General features: G+C 36.3%; 1 protein-coding gene across 1 annotated transcript in view; it reads right to left on the bottom strand.

Annotated features, from left to right (window-relative positions):
• LOC106458039 (transmembrane and TPR repeat-containing protein CG4050-like) overlaps window positions 1-14,085 on the bottom strand; it is a 206,496-nt gene that overhangs the window by 32,313 nt on the left and 160,098 nt on the right. The window contains exons 6-8 of the mRNA XM_013917492.2: window positions 12,647-12,762; window positions 7,298-7,470; window positions 5,695-5,947 (exon numbers count right to left, since the gene is read on the bottom strand). Of these exons, the coding sequence (XP_013772946.1) occupies window positions 5,695-5,947; window positions 7,298-7,470; window positions 12,647-12,762 (542 nt within the window). The remainder of the gene's footprint in view (window positions 1-5,694; window positions 5,948-7,297; window positions 7,471-12,646; window positions 12,763-14,085) is intronic.

Below are 14,085 nucleotides of genomic sequence, written 5' to 3'. Positions count from 1 at the left end.
TAATATTACTATACGGTGGTCGTGTACTTAACTATTTTTACCTAATTAGGTATATTATAAAGGTAAGATCTTCCAGTGGGCGTTAGTCGAGCGGGGGGGGGGGGGGGGGCGCGAACGCTACCCTAATATTCTAAAAAAGTTTGTATGTTTGTTTTTGAATTCGCGCAAAGCTACACGAGGGCTATCTGCGCTAGCCGTCCCTAATTTAGCAGTGTAAGACTCAGATTGAGAGTCGAGCGCCCTAACCACCTGGCCATGCCAGGCTCCGCTTTTGTATAGAAGAAAATGTCCACAAATAATTTAGACCCCCCTCCCCCATACACACACACACTGTAGTTCTAGCTACGCCCCTGCGCTCTTAAGATATTTTAATTATTAACATGACGGAAACAAAATATATAAAACGTGTCTTTGAAGTAATAGTTTAAAGTTTCGACAGCTGCTAGAAACTATGCCTAAAATTAAGTACAAATTCACAAAAGACAGAATAACTACAAAATGAAAAATGTAATAAGTCACTGAATAACAAACACGAAGAAAAGACACAATTTTAGTTTTATCAGAATTATTTTTTAATATATTTGGTGTAGATAGCATGAATCCAAATATTTTTGATAAGTTTTTAAACATATGAAAGCCGTAGATAAAGTAAATCAATGCGAATTATTTTTTATTGGATTTTGTACAAGAGCGTAACTATAATGAAACATACAAAAAACAAACGTAAAAAGTGATCGTATGAATTTAAATATTCAAAGCAATGTATTGGATAAACGTTCCTCCTTTTCCGTCTTAAAGCCTGAAAAGTCGTCTTCAACAGGATGTTGAATAATCACGTTTACGTTTCACACTTGTTTGTGTGTGCGAGTGTCTTATAAGTTAAAGAACCCATCCAGGTTTGGTTTAACTTAGCAAAAACATAATTTCGTTTTTCCTGCATCAAAAAATTACATATCGATTAGTGCTAGTTGTTTTTTCTGCTAACAAACTATATACAGACGAGGGCTAGTCGTTTTTTTTCTGCTAACAAACTATATACAGACCAGGGCTAGTCGTTTTTTCTGGTAACAAACTATATACAAACCAGGGCTAGTCGTTTTTTCTGCTCACAAACTATATACAGACCAGGGCTAGTCGTTTTTTTCTGCTAACAAACTATATACAGACCAGGGCTAATCGTTTTTTCTGCTAACAAACTATATACAGACCAGGGCTAGTCGTTTTTTTGCTGCTAACAAACTATATACAGACCAGGGCTAGTCGTTTTTTTCTGCTAACAAACTATGTACAGACCAGGGCTAGTAGTTTCTTTTGTTTACAAACTATATATCGAAAAATGATAGTCGTTTCTTGTATGCTAACAAACTATATATAGACCAGGGCTAGTCGTTTCTTCTGCTAACAAACTACATATATACAAATGTTAGTCGTTTCTACTGCTACAAACTACGTATACACAAGTTATAATAATTTCTTCTATTAACAAATTAGACATTGACAAAGTCAAGTCGTTTGTTTTGCTATCAAACTATACCAAGGGTTGAATAGATTATATTGAGATGAATTTGAATAAGCATATTACTAAGTTGCGTGACAGCACCGCCCATATAAAGTTGTGGTGGAACGACATGTATCAGAACCACATTTCGACATTACTCGGTGTTTTGCACATAGCGTGATACCACTGAAAACCGATTGATTTAGGGAAGGGTATGTAAAAAGCCCTTTCCGACGCAAAATATTTATACTTTCAGATCGTAAAGATGTGTTCAGATCGGGAATTTCGAATTTTCAAGACAAGGATATCCTTTGTATTTAATGGCATTGTAAAATAAAGAAATATGTGTCAAATTGAGTCACCAATACCACCCAGAAAGAGACCTGCAACAAGTCGTAACCAAGACGTAATACAGCGTTTTGTAACAGGTGAGAATACATGCACACAAAAATCAGTGACGAAAGCCGTCCATATGCCTCAGGCAAAAGTACGCAACACAGTCAGAAAGGATCTTCACTTGGAAAAGCGACACAAGTTACGTATATACGAGTTGCTTCCATAACATATCTGTTCAACCGTATCATAACTCGAGCGGCTGGAGAATGAAACGGACATTCATGCTATTCCATACGAAGACATACCGGTCAAATCGCCAGACGCGGCGTCTATGGATATATATATATATATATATGTACGTTTGGAGTGTTGAAACAGGCGCTGGTAAATTTTCGTCCTCATACACTAGATGGCTCATGGAGAGCAAGCAGGGTGTAGTGGCGTACTTTTGACATGACAGCCTTACGCCTTCTGCAGCTGAAACTACATTGCAGGGTTATTGCCAAGATGCACGACTGTCAGATAGAGTATGACTAGATGGGTCGACATGGACTGTAACGATTTCGCGAGTCTCCAAAATTGCTTTCCACGTATTCCCTACCTCTATATATAAACAAGCGCTAATCGGTTCTTTTTACTGCATTATTTTTTGGTATAAGGAAAAAAGGAGTACCTCCCTTTCCCAACAACAAACTAAAGTCTGCCTTAACCCTGTCGTTAAAATACCTAATACTATTTAATAGCGATTTTTTTGTTTTTTAAAAATGGACATTGCATTGCGTTTTTTTATGCTAATATTTAAGTCTACTTATTCTTTAACGATCTCATTCTGGATCCAGGACGAAACTGAAGTTAAAACAGGATATAGGAGTTTCATCTAAATTGAATTTCACACCTAAATATTAGACTACTAACGGAATTCTGAAAAACAACAACAACAACCAAGAGAACTCGGGGAAGACTCTCTCTGACAGTTAGGACTCAAGTAGACAAAGGAACATCTTGATTACTGTTCAAAATTATCAGATCTCCTCATTGGTTACCAATAACATCACCACTTCTTGATTGGTCTAACGAGTTGTACCTTCCGAAGTCATGATTTTCTTCCAACCTACGTTATGCTAAATGAAAATGATACGAGGCATACTCGAAATAAAAAAAGTTATAAGCTGTATTACATTGCGGGCTTATAACGTTAAAATCGAAGTTCGATACCCGTGGTTGGCACAGCACGATAACCAATTGTGTAGCTTTGAGCTTAATAAAAAACAAACAAATAAAAAACGATATTATTGCTTACATATATATATATATAGTTTGGGTGATAACTTGTAAGATAGAGAAAAAAATCACTCTAAAACAATACAGTTTATTTTTATCTTGTACCCTACTTGCCTACTACAGCAGCCTTTTAGTGATGTTCATATTTCATTAAGGCGTTAATTAGTAACTAAGCACCAGGTCATCACTCATAGAAGAACGTATCGAACCAGCCCTATACCCTCTCACACATAATTTTAGTGATTCTATTCCTACCATTATCCATCTCAGATTCACTCTCGCTCTCATTTCAAGGCGTTTTTAACATTTTACTGTAACACAAGCGTAGCAAGAATCACTCGCGAAAGATAATGAGTCAAGTATTTAAATTTAGCCCACTTCTCAAAGTCTGGCATTCGCTAGCTTTCAAACCTGCACTTCAAACGGCGGGGTTTGCTTTGAATTAAAAAACAAAAACAACTTCCAATATCTCGTAACAGGCTGTTGTTCTTTTACGGTTCCGGTAGCAGTTCTGACACTTTAATTAAAGTTCCTTTTGATACATATAACTCGCTTAAAAGAAATAATACTCTATCATCGGCCGGAACTAAAATTTTACCACAGAGGCGGTTATGTGAAGAAAATGAGTAATTACGATGTATTTAAAAAAGATATATGTATGTAAACAACATGTATTGTGGCCTATTGTTCTTGCATATTTCCGATAATTGACTGGGAATACAGAACACGAAATTAGAGAAAGTCAGAACCTATCTAAAAAACAAAATATATAGACAAAACTTTAAATATTTGTCCAAATAATAGTTCTATATGAAAATGTGTGAATATTCTACTGTTTGACATTAGTAAGAAATTTATCTTAGTCCTAAGTTTGTATACATCTACTAACCAACACTATGCACTTTGCTCATTATGTCGCTTATAACATTTAAGTCTTAATTTACGTAAACAATAGAAAACTTTTATTTTTTTTTAAAAAGCTCAAACTGACAGAGCATGCGTAAACGTGATAGAGTAACATCAATTTTTTCACAGTGAAGGTTTTAGGAAATTTGTTAACTTAGAATATTCTCTCTGACCCTACGAATACGGAGAACAAGACTGAAATGACTAAACAATGTATTAATTTGGCACATCTCACAATATAACTATATGTATTAGAAATAAAATACCCCCCCCCTCCCCCAAGTGTTGTTTCTCCTACTTGATGCCGCAAGCAATCACTGAGGAAATTACATGCTCAAGAAAAACGATAATACAATAATGAATGGTTTATTTCGAGTTGTATCCAAAAGCGGATCCTTTTTTTTTTCCAATAAAAGAAAACCCACACTCGGAAATTAAAATCTATGACTTAAACTGAATAATAATAATAATAAAAACAAAATGGGGTTTTAACGGACCTTATGAGCAGTAGTAGTATCAATGTTCATTTGAGCAACGACCCGGCATGGCCAGGTGGATAAAACGCTCGACTCGCAATCTGAGGGTCGCGGGTTCGAATCCCCATCCCACCAAACATGCTCGCACTTTCACCCGCGGGGCGTTATAATGTGACGGTCAATCCCACTATTCGTTGGTAAAAGAGTAGCCCAAGAGTAGGCGGTGGGTGGTGATGACTAGCTGCTTTCCCTCTAGTCTTACACTGCTAAATTAGGGACGGCTAGCGCAGATAGCCCTCGTGTAGCTTTGCGCGAAATTCAAAAACAAACAAACAAATTTAACGAAATTAAATTTTGTAGATGAAACCTTCATTTTATTTAATTTTCTAAGAAAAGGCTAATACTTAAGATTTTAGCCTATAGATTTTTTCTTGGCTGACTGAATTATATATTAACAATTCAGTAAAGAATAAGTAAAATGTTAAATAAGTAAAAAAAAGACGAAAACTACTTCCACGTGTTCTTCTCTAACAACTAATATTAAAAAAACTCGAAATTTCACAACTTTACACTAAGCCTAAACAGTGTTTGCGGAAATTTAACACAAATTACGCCACCTGTAAAAAATATGTGCAACTTTCACACAATTAACGCTATCCCTTAAAAGTCTGTGTAAAAATTCCTTGCAGTTAATGCTATCCCTCAACAGTGTGACAATTTCATAAAATCAGTGCTATCCCTTAATAATACGTCAAGAAATTTCACACGAATAACGCTATCCCTCAAAAATTTCACAAAATTGGTACTATCCCTGACCAGTAAGTGAAGGAATTTCACACAATTAACGGTATTCCTAAACAGTGTGTAAAGAAGAGATAAATTATTTTTTGAAAGATAGATTGATACAACGAATCAACTCACTTCCAAAAATTCATTCAATGCATCACTGCCCGAAAACAAAAAAGAAGAGGTCAAGGTAGAGGCGCCGCTAGGTGCTTAAAAGATTCGGGGCTCGGTCCCACAGGCGTGGGAATTTTCGGCGTTTCTGTATGATATCGATCATGGTTTTCGATTCTCATTTTTCAAGACACCAAATGGGGATTCGGGGCACTGTCAAATAGAATCGGAGCACAGGCCCCGTGTGCCAACGCCTAGCGATGCCTCCGGATCAAGATTTAATCATATTTTTCAGCTTACCATAACAACAACTTCGGAATGATCATCGTCTGAATTTAGTGCGTTCCACACCAGGAGGACGAAGAATAGGTAGAAAACAACAGAGAAAAGGTTCCGTGGATCCGTAAAGGACTCCACAAGAGGTATAGTCCCCATTGTCCAATCACAGCACAAATCGCAAGGGAATAACATGAGCCACGCGTTAACTGGTAGTAAATAGTTGTACGTCAACTGTCGTGCTGGAGTTTCTGCCACAGCGGCTGGATTGTCAAACCTATTGAATACATTAGAGAAAGTTATAATTCCCATACTCATTGTTTTCATGATTCCATTTGACTTACTAGCGTATAGCTAAAAATTAATGTTTTTCTCAACAACTTATAATATAGCAATAACACACAAGGCCTGATATCTGAAGAAACTTTTGCTGGAAGTAGTGCTTATGAGGGGGGGGGGTCATTTAGATGCAAAAAACCAAGGGATGTCAAGGGGTGCAGTAAGCAATTAAAGCTGTATTAGCGAGATGAGGCCGTGACGACACAAAACAGCAGAACAAAAAGAATTATGTGCAAGCGAACGTTAATAGATTACATTATCTTGGTCTGTAACAACTTTATTTTATGTATTATGTGCAAGCGAACGTTAATGGATTACATGTATCTTGGTCTGTAACAACTTTATTTTATGTATTATGTGCAAGCGAACGTTAATAGATTACATCTATCTTGGTGTATGACAACTTTATATATTTGATTTAAATTTTATTGTTCATTATTATAAATGTAACTTTTATTCAACATATATATATATCATCTAACTTCAAAATAATTATTCGCATTTAGTTCTAAGCTGGAAATGGAATTTCCCGTTTAATTTTGACGTAGATAATTCACGTCGAACGACAATTACGTTACATTTAACATATTTTTAGTTTCGATTATTCGCGAAAAGCTACACAGTTTATCCAGTCGACTCTAATTTTGAATTGTTGTCAATATCAAATAGTAGGATCTGACCATAATTCTTATAACGCACCCACGGCCCTAAGGTGTAAGGAGTTAGATTTTACAGCAACGGGACGAGAACCATGGGCCCCCAGATTCTCAGTCCGGCATCCAAGTCATAGAACATGTCCGACCCAGGACCTTAATGATAGTAAATGAAGTGGCTTTATTTTACCACAGTTTAAATTATTTAAGTTAGAATTGACATTATTTTATGGGAACTTGCCGGAAATATCTGCTAATTAATAAAAAGTTCCTGTATGTAGGCTGACAAACACGCGCACATGTTGGACTTCAAAATATCTTATTTTTACTCAATTTAAAATCAGTGCTATCTATTTACAATGATTATCTTAATTGTATTTTTTATTTAATCAGACTTGGACACCTACGTTAATGAAGTGAAGACTAGAAATGAAAACAACAACAATATATATATAGACGATAACTACAGCAAACTTAAAGTTCGGTGGGCAAATTACTAAGGTATTCCAGTAACATCAAATCGATATCAATGCGTCTTAATCAGGAGGAATTTACATGAGTATTCTTTTCAATTTAGTTTTGGCTGTGATGTTAACATGTTTAACAATTATCTGAGAATATCTTTTAACACTTACTTGGTGAATACAGGTAGTTGGGCGCCCATGACCTTTACCCTTCCGACCAATAGTAACAAGGCACTACCAACAAGTATTACCAGACGAATCACAGCTTCTCGAAGCCACGGAGGAGGCGGGGATTTGGAAGTCATCAGATTTTGGAATATACGAAGAAGGTCTGGAAGCCGTAACTGGATTGAACAGAATTAAACAAAAAGTCAAATGACTTAAATACACTACATCGTTTTAAGTCACTTTTCTACCCGCAGAAAGATTTACAAAGTACCTTGTTTCCAAACAAATAGTCAGAGAGGCCCCCTATACTCTCACTAAACTTCTGTGACGAATCTAGATTTGGCGAGAAGTTGATTTCACTTCAGTTTTAACTTTAAAATACTGATACTTTTAATAAATAATGACAACGAACTTAGTGTTCCCTTTAGCGCAATCAGGGGGCCTTGTTTAAAACACACATATCTTGAATGATGTTAAATTATACAGGTATTGACACGCTACAATTATATTTCAATAACTATCAACCTAAATTTGCACCAGGAAGAAATCACATACATGAAGAAAACTTCCCTAAAGATAAACATCATACACACGAGGAAAACTTCCCTAAAGATAGACATCATACACCCGAGGAAATCTTCCACAAGGGAAGAAATCACACAACAGTGGAAATCTTCCCTAAGGGTAGACATCATATGCATGAGGAAATATTCTCAAAAGGGTGGCATCAGACACAAGAGGAAATCTTCCCTAAGGGTAGACATGAAACACAAGAGGAAATCTTCCCTAAGGGTAGACATGAGACACAAGAGGAAATCTCCCTTTTAAGCATATGCCGTTTTTATGAATAAAGTATTTATTTTATGTTACTATTTTCAGTAATGGAATAGGTGAAAAGAATGTTAAACATCAAGGTAATGAGTGCCATAATTGATATCCCCGTTATTAGCCTCATGTTCAGCAAATTACTCTCACGTGAACAACCAACAAACAAAAACTTTAAACATTCTGGAAAACATTTAGAGCGACATACCATATTGGAGTGTTAAATAATCTAATTATACGAATAATTATTAGATATACATTTCTTCTAGGAAAATAACTCGTATCCTTAAACAGGTTATCGTGCTCAGATTTCAACCGCGCGAGACGTTTAAAGCTATATTTTTGTGTATGAGTCAATATCAAAATAGTAGGACCTGACCATAATTCTTATAACGCACCCACGGCCCTAAGGTGTAAGGAGTTAGATTTTACAGCAACGGGACGAGAACAAAGGGACCCCAGTCATTAATTATATGGAACTGTACAACCTTCCAGCTCAACAATGATTGGTCATTACTCTGTACTCAACCAATCCCACTAATAGTTTTTGTTTGTTTGGAATTTCGCGCAAAGCTACACGAGGACTATCTGCGCTAGCCGTCCCTAATTTAGCAGTGTAAGACTAGAGGGAAGGCAGCTAGTCATCACCACCTACCGTCAACTCTTGGGCTACTCTTTTACCAACGAATAGTGGGATTATAATACTACCACGGCTGAAAGGACGAGCATGTTTGGTGGGACAGGGATTCGAACCCGCGACCCGCAGATTACGAGCCGAGCGCCCTAACGACCAGGCCATGCCGGACCCGCTAATAGTCATGCATATTCATGGGAAAAACTTTTCCTAAATCTAAGTTCTTGTAACTTTTAACTGTAAAAACATGTTCAAGATGGTTACCAAATTTTATGAGACTAATTAGGTTTTAGATTGACTCTAAATACATTGACAAAGTCACAAACGACGGAGCCATATAACACATGTGGTTTTTACCTTTAGGCTCCAATTGTATAGTTTGTTTTGGTATTTATCAATTAAACGAGTAAATACCGACACAACAAAACCACACAAATAAGAATATATGTTATGCATGATTATACACAGAACGAATTATACAGTCACTGTATTTTGGAACAGGAAGTAATAAAACATACCTGCTATTTAGGGAATCATTTTCCTTACCCATTTTCCTGTTTACTCGGAATGAGTTTGATTAGAAAGCCATTAAGTTTTATGTAAACGCCCACGTTCTATAAGTTTAGGTGAAATCTATTGAAATAAAGATGATTTTTATTTTAAAAAGTTATGAAAAATGGTGACCTCAAATGAGTAGGTTAGAGGAAACATCGTGGTTATCTAATGTATATATATATATATATAAACGGTTATGCCCCCTTCCTTAATGTGTGGATGATTGCCTCAAACATTGAAAACGAAAGGCTTACGTTTTATAATAGAAAATATCCTGCGTATTTGTATACTTTAACTAATAACAGCTCAAACATTGAGTCTAGTAACTAAATGAAGTGGAAGAACGTGTTTATAGCAATACACGGTTTCCAAAATCTCTTGTGGGTAACTCTCATTTAAGAATTACCATTCATTAGTTTGTGCTATCACATGCCCTGGGGACAAACCTCAATCAATGCTCTCCGGACACAGTGATGCAAAGTCAGAAGATGTTATTCATTTTCCTTGTACGTCTTATCACGTGTGATAACTGCACGACGGTCGCCTGTACAAGCTTTCAAGTGGCATAAAGAGAGAGAGAGAGAGCACGTGTGATAGATAGTTCGCAATCACCGAGGTCCGGCTTTAATTCCCATTCCCAATCTTCTTATCCTGTTACCAATCAGTAGTAATACTCTTCTGAAGAACTATTTGTCTTGCGACGACACGCCCTCTGTCGGTTTCGAGTCAAGTCAATCTGGTGACGGATGATGATAAACAACGTTACTTACTAGTTTGTTCGTGCCCACCCAAACTTTTCAGTGCGGTTATTTTCATACATTAATAATGAGTATTCCAAACACTTCTTCCCCCCCATCCTGTTCGCCCCCCTCTCAAATCGTCGCGTCTCATCAGTTTTTGTAATTTGCCGAACACGAAACTAAAGAGCTTTTTAAAGTTTAAACACAGAATAAGGCCTATCGTTAATTTTGAGGGCGCAACCGCACGCGATGGCGATAACTGTCCCAGGTGTGGGCACTACAAAACGATATGGGATGATTAACTAGCATTAGGGCAATGTGTGATAAAACAGGGACTGTTGAGTTTCGTTTTTAAGCAAAATATTTCAAAGCACAAGAAGATTACATAAGCCATGCGTACTTCAATATTAATCAATAATGGCAAAAATGTTCAATAAGGGGAAATAAGTACACCAAACTCCAGAAGGTGTTATTTTATCAGATGAACTGCCCTATAAACACGTCAGCAGAATTCTTAGATTCTTCCATTTTTACTTCTTTTTTTTTGTTGTTGCCAAATTTAAAGTGTTGAATGTTTGTTTTGTTTTTGAATTTCGCCCAAAGCTACACGAGGGCTAACTGCGCTAGCCGTCCCTAATTTAGCAGTGTAAGCCTAGAGGGAAGGCAGCTAGTCATCACCACCCACCGCCAACTCTTGGGCCACTCTTTTACCAACGAATAGTGGGATTGACCGTCACATTATAACGCCCCCACGGCTGAAAGGGCGAGCATGTTTGGTGTGACGGGGATTCGAACCCGCGACCCCTCAGATTGCGAGTCGAGCGCCCTAACCACCTGGACCCCAAGTGTTGAATGAAAAATAATATATATAATAATAGTATACAGCTGAACCTTACTCAACAGATGGCTACTATGCAGACTATTTATTTATTTCAAAAATGGTCTGGCAAAGCTTGGTGATTAAGGCACTCAACTCGCAATCTGAGGGTCGTAGGTTCGAATCCCATTACCGTAAATGCTCGTCTTTTCAGCTGAGGGGGCATTATAATGTTCCCACTAGTCGTTGGTAAAGAGTAGGCTAAGAGTTGGCGGTGGGTAGTATTGAGTAGCTGCCTTCCCTCTTGTATATCACTTCAAAATTATGGACAGCTAGCGCATATAGCCATCGAGTATCTTTGTACAAAAATAAAAACAAACAGACAAATAGTTATTGTGTAGTACATGCAGGAAAAGCTGAAATACTGTTCGCCAAAATAAGTTCATATCAACATTCGATTTTAGTCCAAAAACAAGTAAAGACTAGAGACCGGGCGTGTCTTAGTCGTAAACCCAGACTTTGAATCCGAGGATTCTTGGTTCGCGACCAGTTGCCGTACAAACGTGCTTCGCATTTTGGTAACGATGGTGCATTATAAGAGTGACGGTCATATTCGACTAATTGGTCAAACAATAGTTTTCAAAGAGCTGGCAGTGAGTGGTGTTGACTAGTCGTTTACCTCACGTCTATCAATTCAAAGACATCTACACCCTGGAACGAATAATGGAATTGACCATTACATTATAACGTCCACACGGCTGAAAGGGCGAAAACATACGGGGACAGGATTCGAACTTGCGACCTTCAGATTACAAGTAGAGTGTTCTAACTACCAGGACATGCCAGGTCACCAGAATAACCAGAAGTCCAAATCAACAACGAGAACAAGTATGAATGTAACTCCACTGTTCGAAAGAAACAAAATATTATCATAGGAGTAAATACAGTACCACAGGGTTCCAAGTTGTGTATATAAAACATAAGCACTATCAAGGCAACGTAGATGTCCGTGTAAAATAAAGATTGATAGATTATCTTGACTCAGTCCACCGCGGGGAATCGAACCCTCGATTTTAAGTTTGTACTTCTGTAAGCTTACCGCTGACTCATTGGGAAACAATTCTGATGAGACATAAAACAGCTTTTGACGAAATAAAAACTAATTACCATATATATTCAATACAAGCTTTTATGAATGAAGAGAGGTTGAGAATATACTGACAAATATATTTTTTTGAATTATACAACCAGGAAAGGAAATCTGTAAAAAAATAAAAACTAAAAGCAGTAATATTTCATTATCATAAAGTGTCCAAAAATGAGATTAACAAACCTAATAACGAAAATAAACAATTTTGTTAGCGTAAATCTCCGACAATTTGTATATCCCTCAGGGGATTTCTGATTTTAAACTACCTCTATGCGGGGGATATTAGTTCAATAATCATATTCTAAAACAACATTAAGTGTATTTTAACACCCACCTTCATGAATAATGAAAACATATATATTTAGTTGTTTATACTGTCTTATTTGGAGCTTTCGATTACTTATTTTAGGCTTAACATGTCAACATTATTTTAGTAATATTTAGTTTTCAGTAAAGGAACTACTACTACTCCCAGGTGAAATGGATATTATTTACAGAATATTTATGAAACTGAAGAAGAATCACATACTTGAAGTATTTAACACTACTGGTGTAGGGTCAAACCTTAAGGTTGCAGCAATTCGTAAAAAGCTACTGAGCAATGTAAACAAAAAGTAAGAAAATGTTTTACCTTTTGAGCAACAAACACTTCATATGTACAACACAATCCAACCACAGTAATCCCTTGTTCTTTACACAGCGTGGCTATTGTCATTAGAAAAATACTCTCCAAAAATGGAGGCCATTCTGAGAAACAAAATAATAATAATTACAGAATGTTTGGCTACAAAAAATATATAATAATATTTCGTAATGTAATTTTCTATGGCTTGTTTAACGTACATATTTTTTCTTTTATTTAGAAAACATACCTTCAAAATGGCGGTCATTTTTTTTAAAAACATTGCAGGATTGTAGCTACAAAAAAATAATATAAATTTGATCTGTTTCACAACTTTTTTTAACTTCTATTAAATGGAATCCCTTTTGTTTAGTTACATACTTTCCGACTTACAAGTGGGTAATAAGATTTTGGCAACACATATAAAGACATTAGTATTGTTTTATAGAAAAAGGAAGTTCCAAATATATTGTACAACCAGTTTCAGATAGAAATGAAAAGAATTCACTACTGAAAACGTCAAGTATGGATTACAGTATGTGATAGTACACTTGAAGATAATTCCAAACACTTATATGTCACTAGTGACGAATAATTACATACATCATGTAATGAGAAAACATGCCTGTTTTTGTGCATATTGTATATGCTACTCGCCCAGAAAAGGCAATACTCAAAAAGAAAACAATAACAAACAAACTATACTTGAAAACAATATTTTATCTACAGTAACGGAAGTAGTTATGGAAACACATAGGCTATCCACATACACGAGTCCTAAACAACGAGTGACTGACTATACAGTGAATGTTTTTATGTTACAAAACATTATCGGGGAAAACAAAGTAAAGTTTATAACTTGTATAATGCATTATTATTTTGTATACAAGTCTTTGTACAGAGCACTACACCTTGTACCTCTGTTTCCATACAGTTTATTAATGTATGATTGGGGAATATTGTTCCAAGTAGCTTATGTTATTCCCCACAATTTTGTATACAAGTCTTTGTACAGAGCACTACACCTTGTTCCTCTCTTTCCATACAGTTTATTAATGTATGATTGGGGAATATTGTTCCAAGTAGCTTATGTTATTCCCCACAATTTTGTATACAAGTCTTTGTACAGAGCACTACACCTTGTTCCTCTGTTTCCGTACAGTTTATTAATGTATGATTGGGGAATATTGTTCCAAGTAGCTTATGTTATTCCCCACAATTTTGTATACAAGTCTTTGTACAGAGCACTACACCTTGTTCCTCTGTTTCCGTACAGTTTATTAATGTATGATTGGGGAATATTGTTCCAAGTAGCTTATGTTATTCCCCACAATTTTGTATACAAGTCTTTGTACAGAGCACTACACCTTGTTCCTCTGTTTCCGTACAGTTTATTAATGTATGATTGGGGAATATTGTTCCAAGTAGCTTATGTTATTCCCCACAAT

Source organism: Limulus polyphemus, unplaced genomic scaffold (genome assembly GCF_000517525.1).
Source record: "Limulus polyphemus unplaced genomic scaffold, Limulus_polyphemus-2.1.2 Scaffold408, whole genome shotgun sequence".
NCBI classification, from domain to species: Eukaryota; Metazoa; Arthropoda; class Merostomata; order Xiphosura; family Limulidae; genus Limulus; species Limulus polyphemus.
Note: the sequence above shows the minus strand (reverse complement) of the source record. Positions and strands in the feature narration are given on the sequence as shown.